At 36.9% G+C, this 21,423-nt stretch overlaps 1 protein-coding gene across 6 annotated transcripts in view; it reads right to left on the bottom strand.

Annotated features, from left to right (window-relative positions):
* The window catches only part of Ric1 (RIC1 homolog, RAB6A GEF complex partner 1), a 106,368-nt gene that overhangs the window by 57,669 nt on the left and 27,276 nt on the right, over positions 1-21,423 (bottom strand). For all 6 annotated transcript variants that reach the window (XM_050157234.1, XM_050157244.1, XM_050157226.1 and 3 more), the window contains exon 4: positions 3,024-3,131. In XM_050157234.1, the coding sequence (XP_050013191.1) occupies positions 3,024-3,131 (108 nt within the window). The remainder of the gene's footprint in view (positions 1-3,023; positions 3,132-21,423) is intronic.

Genomic DNA, 21,423 nt, shown 5'->3' with positions numbered 1-21,423 from the left:
TCAACAATATGAAAAGATAAGAAATACCATTCACCTCATCCAATTAAAAGTAAACAAACTTGTTAAACAATGGCTAATGTCAGTTGATAAAGTAATGAATACTTCTCCAAAAAGTTGAAAAACGGCTCTTGTCCCAAACCACCCAATTGCCACTATCATTTAATTTTTAGAACAAATGTCAAGTCCAACAAATTTGGTCTTTTCATGCCACACTGGTTCTTAAGATATTCTGAGTATTATTCTTAGTTGTAAGTGCATACTAAAGACACACAAACATACTATGTTCTGAGTTAGACTAGTGCACCACTGGCTCCACAGATTATTCAGGATTCAAGCATAGATATTTTTCAATTTAGGATACTGAGTTCTAAATGATTTTATTAACATGATTAGTAAGGAATATGATTCATTTAATCATATACTGTCACATGTAACAAAGTAAAATAGTGTTTCTGATTAACCAATTATTACAACTCATAATTACAACTTTTTTCTTTTATACATTCTCTGTATTCAAGTAATAACAAAATATGGATGTTTAGTATTAATTTTTATTTAATCAAAAATAAAAGGTAACAGTATTTTTACTCATATAAGCATCATTATAACCACTATCTCCAGTTTTAATTGATTGCACTTGTTGTGATAGTAGAAAATAACTGATTATATAGTCTTTCAGTGTCTTCTCTTTCATTTTACAAATGTATAGATAATTTCCAAGAAGTATATATTAGACCAGCTAATAGTTTTGCTTGAAATGTAATTCTTTCTTTGAAAGTTTGAGAGAAATCTGAGACAAACTGCCAACCACCTAAATTTGCAGAATCTACTCTTACACATGTGAAAGTCATTGTCTTGGTTAGGGTTTCTATTGCTGTGAAGAAACATTATAACCAAAAGGCAAGCTGGGGAGGACATGGTTTATTTGGCTTATACTTCCTTATCACAGTTCATCATGGAAGGAAGTCATGACAGAAACTCAAACAGGGTAGGAACCTGAAGGCAGGGACTAGGGCAGAGGTCATGGAGGGGTGCTGCTTACTACTGGCTTGTTCCCCATGGCTTGCTCACTCTGCTTTCTTATAGAACCCAGGACCACCGGCCCAGAAATGACACCATCCACAATGGGCTATGTTCCCCCACATCAATCACTAATTAAGAAAATACCTTATAGGCTTGCCTACAATTCAATCTTATGGAAGCATTTTCTTAATTAAGGCTCTCTTCTCTCAGATGACTTTAATTTGTGTCTAGTTGACATAAAACTATCCAGTATATTCGTCACACAGTACAGCCACACACAGTTCCTCCCTTTTTCCCTTGGTGGTGCTAAAACTTGAATACTGGGCCTTGAGCATGGTGAAAACAGGCACTACTACTGAGCTACACATCCAGTCCCAGAAATTCTTTTTGCAAAGGCTCTTTTTCTAGTCTATTTCCAGATGTTACATGGCTTTACCACCAGGTGGAGGCATAAAGCCAAGTTGGACTGTTATACCTTTTTGGTATACGTTCAAAATTCCTTCTGCATCAAGTAACAGTCTATTAAAATTTACCATAATAGTGTGTGTGTGTGCTTGCACATCCACGTATACACACGTGAGGACTAAGCTGTGCACTGCTCTATCACACTCCACCTTACTTCCTTGAGAAAGCATCTTTCACTGAACTGGCACAAGGCAGCTGGCAATCCCTAGCAATTCTGTCTGCCCATCACAGCACTAGAGTTATAGGCCTGTGTGTGACTACACCTATTTTTATGTGGGTGTTGAATATTTGAACTTAGGTCTCATGTTTATGCAGCAAGCATTCTTACCCACTGAGCCATCTCAAGTCATATTCTTGAAAGGGCTTTCATCTTGAGCAAATAAAATCTGAAGTGACCAGTAATCTTTGATTAACATAGTGAATATGCTAATTTTTTTAGTTTAATCACATTTACGCAAATAACAAAGACATTCTTTTCCATGAGGGGATTAAAAATAAGAAGACGGACTGAACAGAGCAATGACAACAGCCCGCTGCTTGCATGCCAATCTTGCAAGTTTGTTCCAGTGCTATTTTGACAAAAGAAACAAGGCACGAAGCCCTTTGTTAGAACTACAAATCAGAGAGGTCTTTTTAAAAAGAGGAATTACATATATAGTCTAACAGATTCATTTTATAGTTATATATTCAGTCTTTTTGTTTTTCAAATTGTTTCATATTTATTATTTATTTATCTGGGGGCGGGGAATGCTTGGGCATGCCATGGTGCATGTTTGGAAGCCAGAGGACAGCCTTGGGAATCAATTCTCTACTTCCATCATGTGAGTACTGGGGAGGTAACTCAGGTCATTAAGCATTGTTGGAAAGCAAACACCTTTACCTACAGAACCATCTTGCTGGCCCCATAGTTCAGTATCTTTGAAAGATACTTACTAAAAAAATCTCTTTCTCAAATCTGTTCATTAGCTTCTTATGTATTCTTCCAGAACAACAAATTTGTAATACCTTTTAAAACCAGGTATTCTTAGTACTAGACTGCTTGTTTATCACTCAGTATATCCGGAGGAATGAGCCTCATTGTTTTTATAGCTGTATACTGTTTATATAAATCATATATATGCAGAAGAAACGATATGAAATTGTCTTAAGTAACAACTAAAAGATCAATCATGAACAATTAAGAAAACAAAGTCAAATTGTAAAAATCACTTAAAAAAAACCCACTGTGTACTAATAGATTTTCAGTATTTCTCCCCACTTGCCAACAACCTTTATTCACTCTGGACCCAGAAGGCTTAACATTTTTTCAAGGGCACATGCACTTCCAAGAAATGTGTGGAGGATGTAAGTAAAAGGAACAGCCACTCTTTTCCTCAACATAAATGATTCTAACACAGTCTTTTTTAGTATGTTACATACCATACAACCAAACAAGATATAAATTGACACAAAACAATTTGCTTGTTGGTCATGTGTTTAACCAACTACATGGTCTCTTGTGGCCAAAAAAGTCAAATTTAGATGGCATACTATACCTCATGATGGGTGCTTGCAAATCCAATATTTTCTTCATTTCTAAATTTAGTGCTGGGGCACAATGTTCTTCCTTGAAATGAGGTATCCCCTTCATTTGTGGACTTCCTCTAAGAGAAAAAGCAAAGGGTTAAGATATATATATTAAATTTGCCCCCACTCTGCACCTAATATACACTGAATTAAACAAACATAACCAAACTTAGAAAGCAGGTGTTCATCCTATAGATTCACAAATGAAACTCAAACTTGAGTTCTATCACAGTATATGCATTTATATATCTACTAGATTAAGTAAGCTTAACTAATTCAACTTGTGTTGAGGGACTGAGGGAGAAAAGCAGAGGAAGAGAGAGATGGATGGGTGGTGGAGTGAAGGAATGGAAGAAGAGAGGGAAAGAGACGGAGAGATGGAGGGAGGAGGGACAGAAGAATGGAGGAAAGAGGAAGGGAAAATTAAGATGAACTCTCAAGAGAACCAAAAACATTTTGTTTAAAATGACTACGAGAGCTTCCCTAGCTAGGAAACTAATAGATATAGTATATAATTCCACATGTAGTAGTGTATGGTCTAAACTGTTCATTCATTTCACCTTATTCCATACCCTATCTTTGATTCCTATTCTCTGGGTGTTTATCAGAATTAATGTCAAAATTAGGGATGTAATTAGATATTTTATAACTTGGCAATAAATAACAAAATGGTATATATATATGTGTGTGTGTATACACTCATACATACATATATATTTAAATCATGGTGATTAAGGGCTGCCTAAGAATACTGCTAGATCAATGCCAAGAAACTGAGCACATAACTCTTAAGGTCTTGAATTTATCTCCACATGGCATGGTTGTATGTTATCACCAGTCTGTTCTTCCTCACTGCCTGTGTTGGATTTAATAGTTATGTGTGGCAGTTATAATTTTTTTTCAGCAATTGGCCTGATAACATCACTTCTCTTTTCAATCATCTATAATCTTGCAACTCTGTTAATACTAGTATAGTTATATGCAAAGAGTTTAACAAGACCAATAGCCTTTGAGTTTGAGGTTTCTGGTTTTTGTGAAAATTGCTTTGCTGCTCAGAAACCCATTTTGCTTCCTTTTTGATTGTGGATATTTTCTTTTTTTTCCACATATAAGCTTGGTGAAAGCTTACTGTCATCTTGCTATTGCAATATTTGATTCTATGCCTGACAGGCTAAGCTAGTTAATATTTAACAAGTTAACCATTCAGCTAATATGCTTGGTTAATATGACAGTCTCTAAAAAGAAAATGAGTAATTAATTTACCAGACTCACATTTAAGGTGGTAATCATGCATTCTGTGGTCACTTTCCTAGGACATTCTCCACGTCTAAGTGGTTTTAAAGCTAATTTTATTTTTTTTTAAAACAATGTTTAAAATTCAGTAGTGTTGGAGACTTATTTAAAAAAAAAAGAAAAACGAAAGCAGTCTCTGAAGACTCTGCTAAGAACAAGCCAACCTTGAAGAAAGCCCCAAGTTAAAATGAGGACATCTGAAAGTATGATCGGCGCTTGTGAAAAGGGCGATGCTGATAATCTGAGTGCAGAGGATGAGTGGACAGTATTTTTTTCAGTATATTTTTCTCTTGTATGCAAGAAGAATTCTGTTACACATGCTCAAAGCAAAAGATTTCCCTCTTATCTTAAAGGCTTTGTGCCTCCCCCTACAGTGTGTGTGTTGGGTGTCTCACTATGTAACCCAGGCCAGCTTCAAGTCTGTGATTCTTCTGCCTCCACCTCTCAAAATAGTATTACAATCATATGGTACTGTGTTGGGTAATGTTTGTTTTTGACAATGTGTGGAAATACTAAAATCTGACCATTTTCACTCATTACCCTTTTTATGCTCCTTCTTATAGAGCTGCAATATCTGAAAATATCTCAGCATTCTTAGAGACTGGAATGGAACTTTTGCTGAACCTCACAGCCAAAGTTAATAATGTATCTTGAAGTCATGTAAGAATATTGTGTAATCGGCCTGTTTGTTTAACCTACATTTAAGAGAACAACCGAACAATCAACCTTATTTGTCTTAGATTTCCCATGTAGTCAACTCTTCTAACCTAAGCTATTGCACAACTACAGTCTTATGTATTTTCCCACGCCCTTGACCCAGATAATGCAGGTACATCTTTGCTAAAAGCTGCAGATACATGCTGGGGAATATTATTTTAAGGTATGTGTGACTTTTGTTTATGCTGCATTTATTTAACTCTGTGAAGCTATGATTTTTTTGCCTCTCTAAAACACCTGATGGTCCTAATAGAGAGCTGAACGGCCAATAGTGAGGAAGGAGCAAGGATAAGCAGGGCTGGCAGGCAGTATAAATAGAAGGAGAAACAAGGAAGAGGGGGATCAATGAGAAAACAAAGAAAGGAGGACATCAGGGGCCAGCCACCCAGCCACCCAGCCAGCCAGCCAGCCACAGAGTAAGAGCAAAAATAAGATATACAGAAATAAGAAAAGGAAAAAGTGCAGAGGAAAAAGGTGGCCGGGATAATTTAAGTTAGAAAAGCTGGAAAGAAACAAGCTAAGGCCGGGCATTAAATAAGTAAGAATAAGCTTCTGAGGTGGCAGGCCCCACAAAAAAGTAAAAAGACTAATAATGTGGAATTCCCCTCTGTATGCTGTGAATACCATTGGTTAATAAAGAAGCTGCTTTGGGCCTATTGCAGCACAAAATAGGGCAAGGCAGGAATTCCAGGCAGATAGAGGAGGAGAGAGTAGGCAGAGTTAGAGAGAGAAGCCATGTAGCCACTACAGGAGACAGATGCTGGAGGGAACCTTTCCGGTAAGCCACAACCTCACAGATGAATATAAATGGTTAATTTAAGATGTAAGAGCTAGCTAGATATATGCTTAAGCTATAGGTCAAATAGTATTGTAATTAATATAGCTTTTGTGTGATTATTTCAGGTCTGGGAAGCTGTGAAATGAATGAGTGGCATCTGCCAGACTAAAGAGCTAAAATAAATATAAGTCTCCTTTAAGAGCTTCTGCCTGCTGCTGATCCCTTGAGCAACCAGTAATTAAAATAGGAACAAAACACGAAGTAAAAATGCCTGCCACAGGACCAGTATCAGCTTTCTAGAGCTCTAGGAAAGTTAAATGCAGTCCCTGGTCACGCACCTCTGACCTGGCCGCAAGCTTTGAGCTTAGCTTTAGGACCTGACCCAAGAGTAGGCAGAGCCAATTCTATAGAGCATGCAGAGGATCCAGGTGTAGCTCGTGTGGTCAAAAAAGGCTAAAAGATATTCAGTAAAAGAGGTCCAAATGGAAAAGCCTCTTAACAAGTTCCAGTGTGTTTTACAATGTGTGTAGGCTTTAAGAAAGTGGGTATAGGCAGTTATAAAAAGAATGAAGAGTTTTTAAAAAAGACTTTAAAGAGACAGTTAAGAGTAAAAGAAAAAAGCTACATAAAGATGGGAAATACACAGGGAGTCTGGGTCCTGTCTGCTATTGTGTTGGTTTTGCATTTTTTGACTGCCAAAAAGCAAAGGACAGCTGCTAAGAGGCCTGGAATTGAAAGAGGGACTGTTCAAATAAAACCAGCCTAGATATTTGAAGAATGCCGTAACTTAACGTCAAAAAAATGTATTTGTCAAATGGAAATCAAAAGTACTTTGGAGAAGCGGTTTGCTTTTGTTCCCACAGGACACAGAGGCTGTGAATTTGTTCTAAGTTGATATGTCTCTGGTTTGATTAAGGGAAACCTCCTGAATCTTAACAGGTGATAGCTATCAACAAAGGTGACTGTTGGCCTTCCCAGGACTTAGTCATTATCTTAAAATTTTTCTTGGGGACCCCTGGGGATGGCTTTGCCCACAGCTAGCAGGAAGTGGGATGGAGGGGACTGCCCACATTCCTAAGAAAAAGGGGGTATGCATGGTCATTGGTTGTTTTGTGGGTCATGGTTGCTTGTTATAATTCAGGGGAATATAGGAAAAAAGGAATACAAAATAAAAAGACAACTATTCTCAAACATTTTGCACTGGCATGGATTTTAGTATATAAATACAAATTCAAAGTCAATTTTGGTATATTGTTTGTGTGTATATATATATAGTGTATATATTTTTGTATATTGATACAAACTTAAGGTTTTTTTGTTACAACACACTGTATGTGTGTTTTTGTTCTTGTTTAAAGGATTTTGTATAATGATACAAATTTAAGGTAATTTTTGTCACAACACACTGTATATGTTTTCACTCTTGCTTAAAGTATTTTTGTATACTGATACACATTTAAGGTTAATTTTGTTACAACATATTGTAAATATGCTTCTGCTTTTATTTATTTATTTATTTATTTTTATCTGCTCTTGTTTAAGGTATTGTGGTCCATTTAAAAATGTAAGGTAAAATTTTAGTTTTTGGAGCTATTATTATGAACTATTTAGGATAATCAAGAAACAGGTCAGTAGTTACTTATAATTATCAAACTTGTAGATATGTTAGGTATGTTTTCTAGATTAAATGGATATTTTTAGATATATGATCTTCATATACTTCAAAGACCTATAGAATATGGCATTTAAAATGTTTTCTTAATTTAAAGTTTTTCATGACAATGAGACATATCTGCTCCTGACAGCACCAATTTATTTCAGAGATGACAGGCACTGAAGAAACTCCTTATGGAGTTTGCTTTCATTGTGACAAGGTTGGCCACTGGAAAAGAAACTGTTCTTGCCTTTTGACTGCTGACAATGTGCTGTGCAGACTGCACATGCAGGATACATAGGGAAAAAAAGACTGTTGAACTTTGCCAGAAGAAGGCAGGAAAGTTTTTCAAAATTCCTGCTTCACAGAAGTGTCTATCAGAGATTCTTCAAGACACAGAGAAAAGCAACTAATGAACTTTGTCAAAACAAGGCAGGACAGTCTTTCAAATTCCTGATTCACAGAAGAGTCTGTCAGATAGTCTGCAGGACATAGAAAAAAAAAACAACTGAAGACTATGCCAATACAAGGTAGAATAGTCCTTCAAATTTCATGCTTCTGAGAAGTTTGCCTGATACTCTAGGCCTGTAGGCGGAAGATGGATGCCCCAAGGTTGCAGATGGAACTTTGGGTGATTGTCCAGGCAGTCAGATGTCTCTGACATTCCTATAGTTTTTGAAAGTCATTTGCAGTGTACTTTTTGTTTATTTTGCCTTTGATGGAGTTGAAGACTAGATTGTCATAGCTGCAGTTTTCCTTAAATATTATAGAAAATAAGTTAGGTATAAACATTTGGATTTACTAAGATAGGATAGATTATAGAGTATTTTCTTTAAATTTACCAGACACAAATGAATTGGAATTCAGTACATTCTGAATGTAATCTTTACTTGATAATTGTTCTTACTGATTACAGTATTATTATGTTAAAGTTAAAACTTTTCATTTTTGTTTATAAATAAAAAGGGAAATGTTGGGGAATATTATTTAAAGACGTGACTTTTGTTCATGCTGCATTTGTTTAACTATGTGAAGCTGTGATTTTTTTGCTGATCTAAAACATTTGTTGGTCTAATAAAGAGCTGAATGGCCGAAAGTGAGGCAGGAGCAAGGACAGGCAGGGCTGGCATGCAGAGAATATAAACAGAAGGGAAGTGAGGAAGAAGGGAGCAATGAGAAAATGAGAGGAGAGCATCAGGGGTCAGCCACCCAGCCACCAGCCAGCCATGGAGTAAGAGTGAAAGAAAGTAAGGTTTACAGAAGAAAAGGAAATGGCCTGGAGGCAAAAGGTGGCTGAGATAACTTAAGTTAGAAAAGCTGGGGGGGGGGTAGCCAAGCTAAGGCTGGACATTAATAAGTAAGAATAAGTCTCCGTGAGTTATTTATTTGGAAGGTGAGTGGCAGGACCCCCCAAAAGGCAAAAGACTAAAGAGCCAAAAGAGCAAAACATCACACAACAAACACAAACAAGAAAGCAACTTCCTATAAGTTACCATAAAGGTTGAAAGCAACCATTTATGGTTACTGGTTGATAAACAATGATGTTTGTTATCTGGTTTGTAGGGATCAGATGTAGCCAGTGACTTAATGCCTTGTAAAACTCTGCTAAAGATTTCAGTAAAGTATCCCATTCCTTCTCCATGTAATGTTTTCTATGCTGTTCAATAAATAGAGAGAGAGAGCAAAGTCCCTTATGGACAGTCACACCACTCAGACAGCCACCACACATTCATACAGCTCATACAACAGACTGACACACAGTGGGACAGATACTCACAGACAGTGATCAAGAGGTTCAAAATTCACAAGACAGACAACCCTCAGGCAGGCACAGATTCAGAGTCGAATAACAGACAGAGGGAGTATGAAGGAGAGGATTCAGGTCTGGACTTGCTCTTAGTCAAAACTCCAAAGGGGAGTGCTTTTTATTTCTTTCCTTAATACAACACTGATGCACCACTGGGAACTCGAATTTAATCACAGTGCATTATAGTCAGCACACCTTCCCTTCCACTGAAAACCTTCACCTAACAAGTCCTTTCCTATTCTGATCCATGCCCCACTCTAAGTTTAGTCATGGCTGCTTGAATGAGCATCATTTGGGGTTATGTATTGGAACACATATTTAGCAATGGCTATACCACTGCAGAAAATGACAACTCCTCTTCCAGGATGCAATGATTTTTAAACATGCATACTTGCTTGTCTATGTGTGTGCGTGTTTGAAATAGAATGTGGGGCCTTGTGCATGCTAGATAAGTGTTCTAACACTGAGCAAAATACCTCTCACTCTCAGTAGCACTTTTATTTGCATACTTTTATATGTCCCTCCCTCATCAATATCAAAGTCCTTACTTTTCTTTTTTTTTTTTTTTTTTGTCCTAAACTTTCAAAGTAATAGACTTCCCATTAAGCATGTAAACCTACATCACTGTACTGATCAGTTGATCTGTTCAATCTTTGTGTAGGTCTGGGATGGTCACACTTTGTTTCCATAATAGGTTAATGTGGTTTATAATATCCTGTATACTTTTTCTTGAACTCCTGTAAAGTTAGATAATGAATCTCATACTAATCTATTTTCTGTTTTTCCCTCTTATTCGTGCCTTTGTTTTATAACCATACACACAGTCCCTCAACTATTTCAATTTAAAAACTTTAATGTTATTTTTCTTCTTTCTTTTCTTTCTTCTTCTCCTTCTTCTCCTTCCCCTTCTTTTTCTTCCTCCTTCTCCCTTACCCTTCTCCTTCCTCTTCTTCAAGACAGAATCTCTAAGTTGTCCTGGCTGTCCTAGAACTCTCTCTGTAGACCAGGATGGCCTCAAACTCAGAGATTGACCTGCCTCTGACTCCTGAGTCCTGGGATTAAAGGGCCACCATTGCCCACCTGGAATTTCTTTTTCTTCCGAACCTTTCTCCCCCAAACTTTCTCTAGGCAATTATCTATCTGAAGTGGTCAACTATCATTTATTTAGAATGCTTTTGTTTCCTGCATGTCTTCTTCTTTTAAGTCACACACACCCTTTTTCTATAGTCAAGTCTCCTACACTGGAAACTTTCCTAAAGTAACTAATAACAAGTTATTAGCTGTATTTAACAAGTTAGCACTAAAAAGTCAACAAGAAATCCCTGCGTGTTGGGCTTGCCAACTGGTGCTTCAGCATCATGGCCAGCTGCAATCTTATTTTATTTTTTGCTGTGGCTCCCAAATACAACTATCTTAAATAATATCTAGCATGATGAAGTTGAAGAACAGAGTGAGCCTTGCTGAACTGTCTATCACCGTCTCTGCTTTAGCATCTCACCCCTATGTTCCATTCCAGGTATTGTGGAGCCTTCTCTACCCCAGCATACAACCCTCAGGTTCAGTCACACAATGTAGTTCCTGTATCTGGTGAAATAAAAAGAACGTGATCCTTAACACTTTATTTAAATGTTTTAAAGGAATCAATGCTCTTATTTCACTGTGTGTAGATAGCATATTATGGTTAGTACTGTGTCTAATTTCTTGGCCTTTTGGGTTTGCTGTAAAATGTCAGTGTATTCAGGCAGTCGTCAGGTTAGTCTTCCCAGGTCACTTACTTTTCCTTTCAAATTTTTAGTTCAAAGGTTGGTTAGAGACATCTCTTGCTTTTATTAAAGGTAGAAATATTTCAAATTGTTGTACGTTTGATTGTCAAGGGGCTTTCAAGAGGACCCACCTCAAAGTGGAAACTCTGTTTTTCTTTATATAAATTTTTTCCTTATTAAAGTATTATAACATTTTAAAAAGCAAATTTATATTAACCTTAGTTTCTCAATGACTTCCAAATTATAAAAACTTCATAGAAACATTTCTACTCTACCTTCCAAGCACATGAAAACACAGCAAATATTTTTTAGATAACAGTGACAAAAATTAACTTTCTAATGAAAACTTTATTATTTATAGCTACAATAATTTGACAAATTATGATAACAGATAGTTCAAAGAGAGTCATGAAGTTGAGGCTGGAAGAATAAACTGAAGCCAGATTATGAAGGGCAACTCAATAGTATGAAAATAATAACACTAATCATTTACATGTATGAAAAACTGTTCAGAAATGTTCTATATATAGTATCTCAACCACTTGTAATCTTTTGAGGGCAAACTTTTTTATCTCCACTTTTCCCAAGAAACAATTAACTCAAGAAATACTGATAACATTATTAATGATCACAGAACCAGTAAGAGCTGACATGTGAACTTGTGGTTTCAATTCTAGGCTCCAAGCAACTAAACAAACATTAAGATGAATACTGAAGAATTGATGAAGACAGAGGTAATAGAGACTAGAGGCTAATTATGAGATCATTTTTCACATCTGAGTATTCTGAAAAAGTGGGCTTTTTTTTTCCTATTTAGAGAGCTAATAAGATTTACAAAATACAAAGGCAAAAGATTTGTACTACTTTTGGGTAAAGAATTTAACAGTCAGCAGTAAACATACCATGTAGTTTTTATTTAAACTGTATCATGAGGACTTAAGTCGAACAGTATACTTTAATAAATAACTGACAATTGTTAAATTTTTATACAACAAAACCCAGCAAAGTTTGTAACTATTCTGAGTGGCTTTATTAACTATGCAATCTGAGAGAAGCAGGAAAAATAAAAATGAATATGCTTAAGAGACTATAGATGTGTTCTTGTTTGTTAACCAGAACTATATTGTACTGAAGCGTGAACCCTAGTCTTATCAATAAAAACCAGGAATCAGATTATCAGGTAAAAACCTGGAAGATCAACGAACCGGCAGCAGCTGCTGGTTGTTCCCTTCTTCTCTCGTTCCTCAGTCTGAAAGGGGAAAAGCCTGTCTACACCCCACCTTATCACTTCCTGACTCCACACCCCGAGTGCTGGGATTAAAGGTGTCAGCCACCACCACCCAGCTTCTATTGGGTAACTAGTGGCTTAGCTATGCCCTCTGATCTCCAGGCAAGCTTTACTGGTCAGAACACAAATAAAATATCACATAACATTTTACGAACTATTACTAAAGGCACTTCAAACTTCAGTTTCAAGACAGAGAAATCAAGTTGGAATTCAGCTGGAAGCTTCCTTCTTTAGCATTCAGAGTGCAAACTGATGCTGTGTAGGGCATCAACAGTCACACCTAGCTGTGGACTCTGAATGCTCAAGGTATGTACCTAAACCGTGAGTCAGGATGTGCCCATTGGTTCAATAGTAGTACAACTGTTAGGGAAAAAGCAATCAGTTCAAAATGGATTTGAGATCTACTCCATAGGGGAGAACTCATGTCTGATACTGTAAATCCAATCAAACAACTAAACTTGGGAGGTTACAGGCCCGTGGAGAAAGCTACTACTGTTGTTTGGCTAAACAGACATACTGTGTTCATCAAACTCCCTTCTAAATATTTATATGTATTCCCATGACACAGTGTTGTTCTAGCTGTGGCTGGAGAAACCTTGTTCTGCAGTGGAAGACTGTAACTGCAGAAACCTACAAACTAGTCAGAATGCTGGAAGTGACTTTTGAGTGTTCGGCCCTAAGCAGGGCAACTATAGCACCCTCTCTAAGATTCGGGGAACATCACAGAAGAAGGGATAGAAAGAATCTAAAAGCTGGAAGATGGGGAGGAATGCTGTGGAAAGCTGTCTTCCGGACATGATATGGCTATTTTAACTCATGAACTCAATAGCAGCTGTGGTTAACTACATAAAATGGGGCCCCTCTATGCTCTGTCATGGGGAGGGGCAGGGTTCATGATACTCCATCCACAGATGGGAAGCTATTGCTAGTTAATGTTTCCTGGGGGAGGGGGAATATCTTCCCAAATCTGTGCTCATGCAAGCAACTCTAATCAAACACAATGGGTCATTTTTAAAAAAGGCAGAGTGGAAAATAAAATAAAAAGGAATCTAATTGGGAAGGCGGGCTCCACAGCAGCGGAGCAGAACAAGAGAGGGCAAAGAAACATTATACATGTGTATGAGGCTGTCAAAAACAAATTAATCTAAAAACTTGGGGGAACAACATCATGCATACCAAAATATGTGTAAGAGAAGTCCAAAGGCAAGGAAAAGAAAATTTGAGCAGAAAAAAATATTTTTAAAAAATTATAAAATCTAAATTTGATTAATATATAAATCAAAATATCAAAGTCACTCAACAAACTTCAAGTAGAATAAATTTGGAAAGACTGAAACAGAGGCATATAATACTCACACTGTCAGAATTCTGAGAGCACCAATACACGCGGCTTTCACGTACTAGTAATACTCACTGTGACTGACATTTCCTTATCTGATCCTGACATTTCCTTATCTGATCCTAAGAAGGCCAGAAAGTACTGGAAAAACGTATTTTATACCTCAAGGAAAAAATGTTAAGAAAAAACATCTAGACAAAGCATTCTTGAAAACTGAAGGAGAAACAAAGAGGTTTAGGGATCTAAAAAAAAAAATTAAGGGACTCTGTCATGTGCAAGAAATACTAAATACTAAATAAAGCCTTTTGTGATGAACGAGGACAAGAAAGACGGATGCAAAGTCATGTAAAAATTTTTTGGAAAAGATCACTATAAAGGTAAATATTAAAGCTGGTAATATGCTTTTCCTTCAGAAAACTCTATGATTTGAAAAACAGGTGCATAAAATAATACTTACAAATCTATGTCAATAATAATACACTATGTAAAAATAAAACCTGCGAAACAGCACCATAAAAAGGAGAGGCACAGAGCCAATAAAGGAGCCCAGTCTGGGAATATCACAGAAATTCAATTGCTACTAATTCAGACTAGGCAGTTAAATGTCCTGAAACTCACTCTGTAGACCAAGATGACCTCAAACCCAGAGATTCACCTGCCTCTACCTCCTGAGTGCTCGCATTAAAGGCATGTGCCACTACTGACCATCTTTAAAACCCATTTTTAATAAAACAAAAGAACTATCTGAGAAGATATAAATAAAACTATAATGAAAAACCAACTAAAATCATCAGCTTGCATTTTTAGAAATTCAAAACTGAAAAACAGGGGGGAAATGTTCTAATTTCCTTTAAAAATTATTTATGCCTTTCTGTCTGTGTATGTCAGTGCACATATAACTGCACATTTGTAGAAATCAGAGGACACCCTGCAAGACTCAGTTCTCTTCTTTTGCCACAGGGATGCCAGGGACTGAAACTCGGATCATCAGGTGCTACTAAGTGCCTTCACTTGAGAAGCCACTGCCGGCCCAAGATTATAATTTCTAAACTCAGAAATCAAAGCATGGGCATTACTATTAATTCTAGAAAAATAAAATTAATTATTAGATAATGCTATAAAAAATTGTACAGGGCTGGAGAGATGGCTCAGTGGTTAAGAGCATTGCCTGCTCTTCCAAAAGTCCTGAGTTCAATTCCCAGCAACCACATGGTGGCTCACAACCATCTGTAATGAGGTCTGGTGCCCTCTTCTGGCCTGCAGGCATACACACAGCCAGAACATTGTATACATAATAAATAAATACTAAAAAAAATTGTGCATCAACAAGTTAAATAGGTAAACTTTATGAAACAGACAAACTTCTAGATACATACAAAATTTCAAACTGACTCAAGAGAAAAGAAAACCTATGCCAAGTGATAAAATTGAGGAGTGCAAGAACCACCCATGAGCAAGCTATGGTGGCACACACCGGTAATCCTAGCAAGTGGAAGTAGAGGCTGGAAGACTCACACAACCCAGAAGAAAAAAATAAAAAAAAATTCAATTAAAGTTAAGAAGAAAACTTGAGCAGAAATTTATCTAGAGAAGATATATAAATGCCCAGTTAAATGAAATGTGATCAGTGATGCCATTAGGAAAATATAAATCAAAGTCGTATGATATAACTGGAATGGCCATAATAATAATAAAAAAAAGAACACACACACAAACAAAACAGCTAGCTTTCTAAGGTCTGTTAAAAATCTGTCTTGAGGCCAGGTGGTGGTAGTGTACACCTTTAATCAGGCGGATCTCTGAGAGTTCGAAGCCAGCCTGGTCTACAAGAGCTAGTTCCAGGACAGCCAAGGCTGTTACACAGAGAAATCCTGTCTGGCCAGGGCGGAGGGGGGGGGGGGTAATCTTTCTTGAGAGCTTCCCTCCATACCAGTCTTGCTTCTCTCTCCTGGGACACATTTCAGAAGTTGCTTTTTACAAGCTATTTCCTCAGTAACACTCTGAAAATACACTCCTCTCCTAGCCTCCACCTAAAGCTCTTTTTTTTTTTTTAAATATTTATTTATTATGTATACAATATTCTGTATTCTGTGTGTATGTCTGCAAGCCAGAAGAGGGCACCAGACCTCATTCCAGATGGTTGTGAGCCACCATGTGGCTGCCGGGAATTGAACTCAGGACCTTTGGAAGAGCAGGCAATGCTCTTAACCTCTGAGCCATCTCTCCAGCCCCCCACCCAAAGCTCTTTATCAGCAGCTCCTCTGTAGGACTCACCTGGTGAACAGTGTACTTGATATTATTTCAATTAAGTTTGCCCCCCTTAAACTGTGAGCTTCATATTGATAACATTTAAATTTATTTCTTACTATTTACCTTACATATACTTATCACTCAATAAATGTCTTAAATTAGCATAGATAAAAAGCACCTAGTCAACAGTACTGTAAAATTCCTTTAGTTACTCAGCATCCCCTTTGCAGTCTTATTTCTCAAATCTTGCCTATTCTAGGTGATTAAGACAGGACACTGGATAAACAAGTAAGATAGATATGTATATGTGTACTGACAGTTTTAGTTTATTAATGTTAATATGAGTTTTGTATTTTATTAGTCATATATTTTAGAAATGAAACATCTTTGGTTAAGGAACCTTGGCTTTGCCACTTAAAGTACATTGTATATGTGATAGCTACCACATCCATAAACAACATCAGTGCAAGTTCTACAGAGCCAAGATTTAGTGAAACTCTAAAATAGGAGTATGACTGATACCAAGTAAACACTAACCTTTCAAATGGAAGCTATTGCCAAGCTACACTTTGCATTGAAAGTAAACCAATACAAAAGAATTAAATGTAGATATGCACGCAAAAGATAATATTCTGCCCTGAGTGCTGTGTACACATCTGAAAACAGAGGGAAATTGTTCACAATCTTTCTATAGGTCTCCAAAAAAGAAAAAAAAAACAAAACAAACAAAACCACACACATACAAAAACAGAATAAATCACTGCACTCAGGAGACATAAGTAGAAAAATCACCATGAGTTCAAAGCCATTACCATTTGAATGTGGATGTTTTCCTATGAGATAGCTTTAAAATGTTACATTTAATATAGTTACATTTTCTATATAAACAAACTTTAATGCTATGGTATTAACTGTATTTAAAAGCATCAATATAATAAATAAGCTATGATAATATAAACACTAGCTGACTTTAGAAATATTTTGCATTTTCGGGTATTATATATATTAAATATTTTCACTAAAGTTCTCAAAAACAAGATTGCCACTGCTTATATTTGATAAGTGACTTAATTTGAGACATGTTTTAGAAGGACATCTGTACTTTTAGATAACTTTATTAAGATTTATTATTCTTTAAAATGAAGTTCACTATAATTCTTATATTTAATTAACAAGAATTCCCTTCTATTCTGACCACATATGAATAATCTTAAGTATCCACTGGAGACAATTTAATAATTTTAAAGGCAACCTAGAGACAACAATGCCAGATGCAATTTAGTAAGAGTTTAACTGCTTTTTTCTTTCATCTTATTCACATAAAATAACTGAAGAAAGACAGAAAGCATCTTTGAAAAGTGCCTTTTCCATGTCAGAGAAGAACTGAAACCCAGTTGATCTGAAACCCAATAGCCCCCCCATTTCCTCATTTTCAAAAGGTTGAGTCAAGCTCAAGACATACTTAAGGAAGGCAAAGAATGAAAGTAACTCAATTTGAGAATTCTTTTCTAAATATGTACTTAATATAAATGAAAATATCTATGATTTTATTCTAATGAGCTACTACATACTCCTGTCAATAAAGAACAATGAAAAAATTAAATGTTTCAGTGGGGGAGGGTAGGTCAATTACTGCTCAAATTTGTAATGGCCTTCAGGAGTGACTAAGCGCCCAATGAACACATAGAAACCAAGACTCAAAATTATAGTATTCTCAAATGTACCACAAAATTATTCAGAAATTTTAAATGAAAACTTAAGATCACTTTAAATTCAATCAAATATACTCTGGAGGGTTACGCCAATGATACAGTTAACTGCTAGGACACAAATCCAACAGGCTTTTGTCTGCACAAATTCTCAGGTGCAGAGATCTCAAATACTACTAAGTGCCACTTAAAGAAAACATTAATAGGGCAGATAACATAATGGATATGGGGTGGGGGCAGAAACTTTTTAAAAAATTGTTTTATTATTAATTATTTATTAAAGATTTCTGCCTCCTCCCCGCCACTACCTCCCATTTCCCTCCCCNCATCAGCCCAAAGAGCAATCAGGGTTCCCTGCCCTGTGGGAAGTCCAAGGACCACCCACCTCCATCCAGGTCTAGTAAGGTGAGCATCCAAACTGCCTAGGCTCCCACAAAGCCAGTACGTGCAGTAGGATCAAAAACCCATTGCATTGGGGACAGAAACTTAAAGCGTTCAGTTAATTAGAGTCAGATGTGGTGGTTCAGGTCTATGACTACAGCATTCAAGTGGAACCACAAATGGAGTGCAAAGGCAGCCAGGGCTGCGCAGTGAGATTCTGTCACAAAGCAAAGCACTAAAACAAAGCAGTCCAGTGCAGTGCAGGTATTTACAGTGTTTCCTTCTACAGAGCTTACTCCAGGCCTGTCTTTTTCCAAGCAGACTACTCAAATACTTCGATCTAAAAACTCTCCTCTTTCTCATAAGTGTTTTCCCTGAAATACTAGTATAATTTTTTTCAGAATATTCATTCACTTTTACTCATTTATTTATTTTTAAATTTCTTTTCTGTGATGCTGAGGAATCCCAAGGCCTTGTGCATGTGTGCACGTGTTCTACCACTGCACTACCACTATCTCCAGCCCCTGACATTAACTTTACTTATTTATCACTATCTTAGACCTCTTAAATACCAGTTTATAAAAAAAAGTCTTACAAATTTAGTGGACATATGAAAAATAGTCAATTATGGCAATAAGCATGAATTTCCAAATATAAGATGAGCCTGAAATGTGCTAGTCTTGATCTAGGGAGTTCTGGCTGTCTTAGCCAAGCTTGAGTCTAAAGGCTAGTCTCAAGTTTCAGGGACCTTGGCTTTGGTTCTCCAGTCCCAGTTCTGAAGTTCAGAATGGTGCTTTCTCTACATTACACATTTCATTGGTTGTAGATAATCTGATCTGGTGTCCTTTCTATGGGGAAGGACTTGTTGGGGATTGAATGCAGGGCCTCACACATGCTAAATAATTCTTCATCACTGAGCTATACTTAATATAATTATTTACCAGTATGCCCATAATTAATGAAAGTATTTCTAGATGAAACTATCTTAAATGTGCTTAAATAGTCTCCATTAGAAAATAACTGAAAACAGTTCAAACTGACAGATGAGCCTGTAAGTAGTCATTTTTATTTATTATAACAGTGTAAATGATCTCAAACTATCCAGTCAGAAAGCAAACAAACAAACAAAAAAACTGGATAAAATACACACACACACACACACACACACACACACACACACACACACACAAAAAAAAAAAAAAAACTACAGTCATCCGAGAGCAGGCAGAAGGATGATGACTGCAAGGCCAGCTAGGGCTACAAAGTGAGAACATGTCACAAAGAGAAAAAAACAGTTCTCTAGCAAAAGTCATTTTCCAGACTACCATATACAGTGGGAGAATCCAAGTATAATACAGTCTAAGTTAAAGAAAGAAGAAAGATTAACATTCAGGGAAACAAATTTGTGAAGCAGAACAACAGAAAGGCTAACATTACACTGAAAAAGAGCTCTTAGAAATCTCTGTGCCCCTTACAATATCGGGTACTGAGCCGTTCTTAAGAAACACCATGCCGAGTCAAAGGATAAACTAGTAAGGTTTGGGGTTCCCTGGAGGAGACCTCTAGTTCTGATGAGCTAACGTAGAGAGACCATGGAAGACAGTCTAAAATACAGGCACAATCCATCCTCGTGAAGCATGCCAATATGCCTCAAATTAGTATTTTCCAAGCAACCTGTCACCCACGACAAACCTCACCATTCTTTAAAAGAAAACCACAAAACTCTTCAAATGGAAAACACAGAGATCAATGTAGCTGTCCAAACTAAAATCACTAGACATGTGATATGACCCAGTAATTCTATACATGGGCATTTATTTACCCAGGAAATAAAGGACAAATGGAGAGTGGGATGGGATTATAATCTAAAAAAGCAAAATTTACATTTTAAAATCTTTATATGCTTTTTTTTTAAAAAAACAAAAAACTGATTGCTAGAATAAAATTATAAGGAGTGCTATGGGAATGTATATAGAGGACTAGTGACTTCATGAGTACAGAGGAGGACAAGAGAGTTGGGAAGAAACTTTGGAGAATAAAGCAGATAGTCGCTCTTGGTTCAAAAGCCATGCCAGATAGCTTGCTCACATAAAAAGATAGTGGGGGAGCAGGCCACCCAGTGCAAATAACAAACACAGACACTGTGACTTCTAGCACAGTCTACATATGAGAAATGGAGGCTTCAAATTCCAGGGACCTTAAACTTTATTTTGTGGCAACTGGAGAGCAATAAAAGCTTTTAAGATTCACATTTTTAGGTTTTTGTTTTTGATAAACAATTTAAAGGGTAGATCTCACTATACAGGGAAGACTAGAAGACAAACTAGTGCACAGATGATTCTAGAAGCACTAGAGAGTATAATTAGTCAAAGAAATTTGATTACTGAACAAATACAGAAAGTGAAGAGAAAGAATCTGTGATTTTCTACTTCATAGGTCTATGCATAGGATTACAGTAACTGCAGTCAAGTTTGGTATAGCATACCACGTTCAGTTTGTCAGGAGGCAATAGGTATGGCTTAAACATCATGAATTTGAGGCTGCTACTGAAACACTTAAATTGATGTAATCATAGATATAGACCTCACATAACTTACAGCACAGTTAAAGGTAAAGAAAACACAGGGAAAAAAACACCTCTTGAAAACACTAAAACACTGTGCAACTATTATAATTGACAGTGCTGACTTAAATCACTGAAAAATGCACATACACAGACATACGCTCACACAAAACTCACAGCAACATAACTAATCCTAAAACCTATGGAAAACCATGAGAAAATATATAGAGGGCAAGCAAATTATATGTCTAAATCATTTGGAGGTAAATTATAAGAGATAAAACAATCTAGGAAAAAGTTACAAGTACCAAACTTGATAAGAGAGTGAGCCGATTCAAGTACATGGTGGTTCTCTGTACAGAAGGGAACTGGCTCTATACTTTTCTAATTTAAATTACTTTTAAAAAGTCACAATGTAGTATTTCATTTTTATAGTTAGCTACACAAAAACATCCCTTCTTACTAATGATAACTTTTTGTTAGAAACTAGAACTTACATTATTTTCTCACCCCAAAATGTCATTCCCCTAAGTGTATGTTGTGTTCCCCTCAAACTCTTTAAGCTTCTTTTACGTGATACCTTCTCAATGAAGATCCTAAGGATTCAGTTTCAAGCTGTAGTTCCATTCCTCATTCCCTAACCCTGCTTTATTTGTCTGCATAACATACAATGTATTATAATTATGCAAGCTATAAGTAAAGCTGTTTTGCTAACCCCTTCCCCACCTCCCTCTCCCCCCCCCCCCCCCCCCCCCCCCCCCCCCCCCCCCCCCCCCCCCCCCCCCCACCACCCCCCCCCCCCCCCCCCCCCCCCCCCCCCCCCCCCC

The sequence above is a fragment of the Alexandromys fortis genome, unplaced genomic scaffold, assembly GCF_014885135.2.
Source record: "Alexandromys fortis isolate MF-2015 unplaced genomic scaffold, M_Fortis_MF-2015_v1.1 scaffold_10, whole genome shotgun sequence".
Lineage (NCBI taxonomy): Eukaryota > Metazoa > Chordata > Mammalia > Rodentia > Cricetidae > Alexandromys > Alexandromys fortis.
Note: the sequence above shows the minus strand (reverse complement) of the source record. Positions and strands in the feature narration are given on the sequence as shown.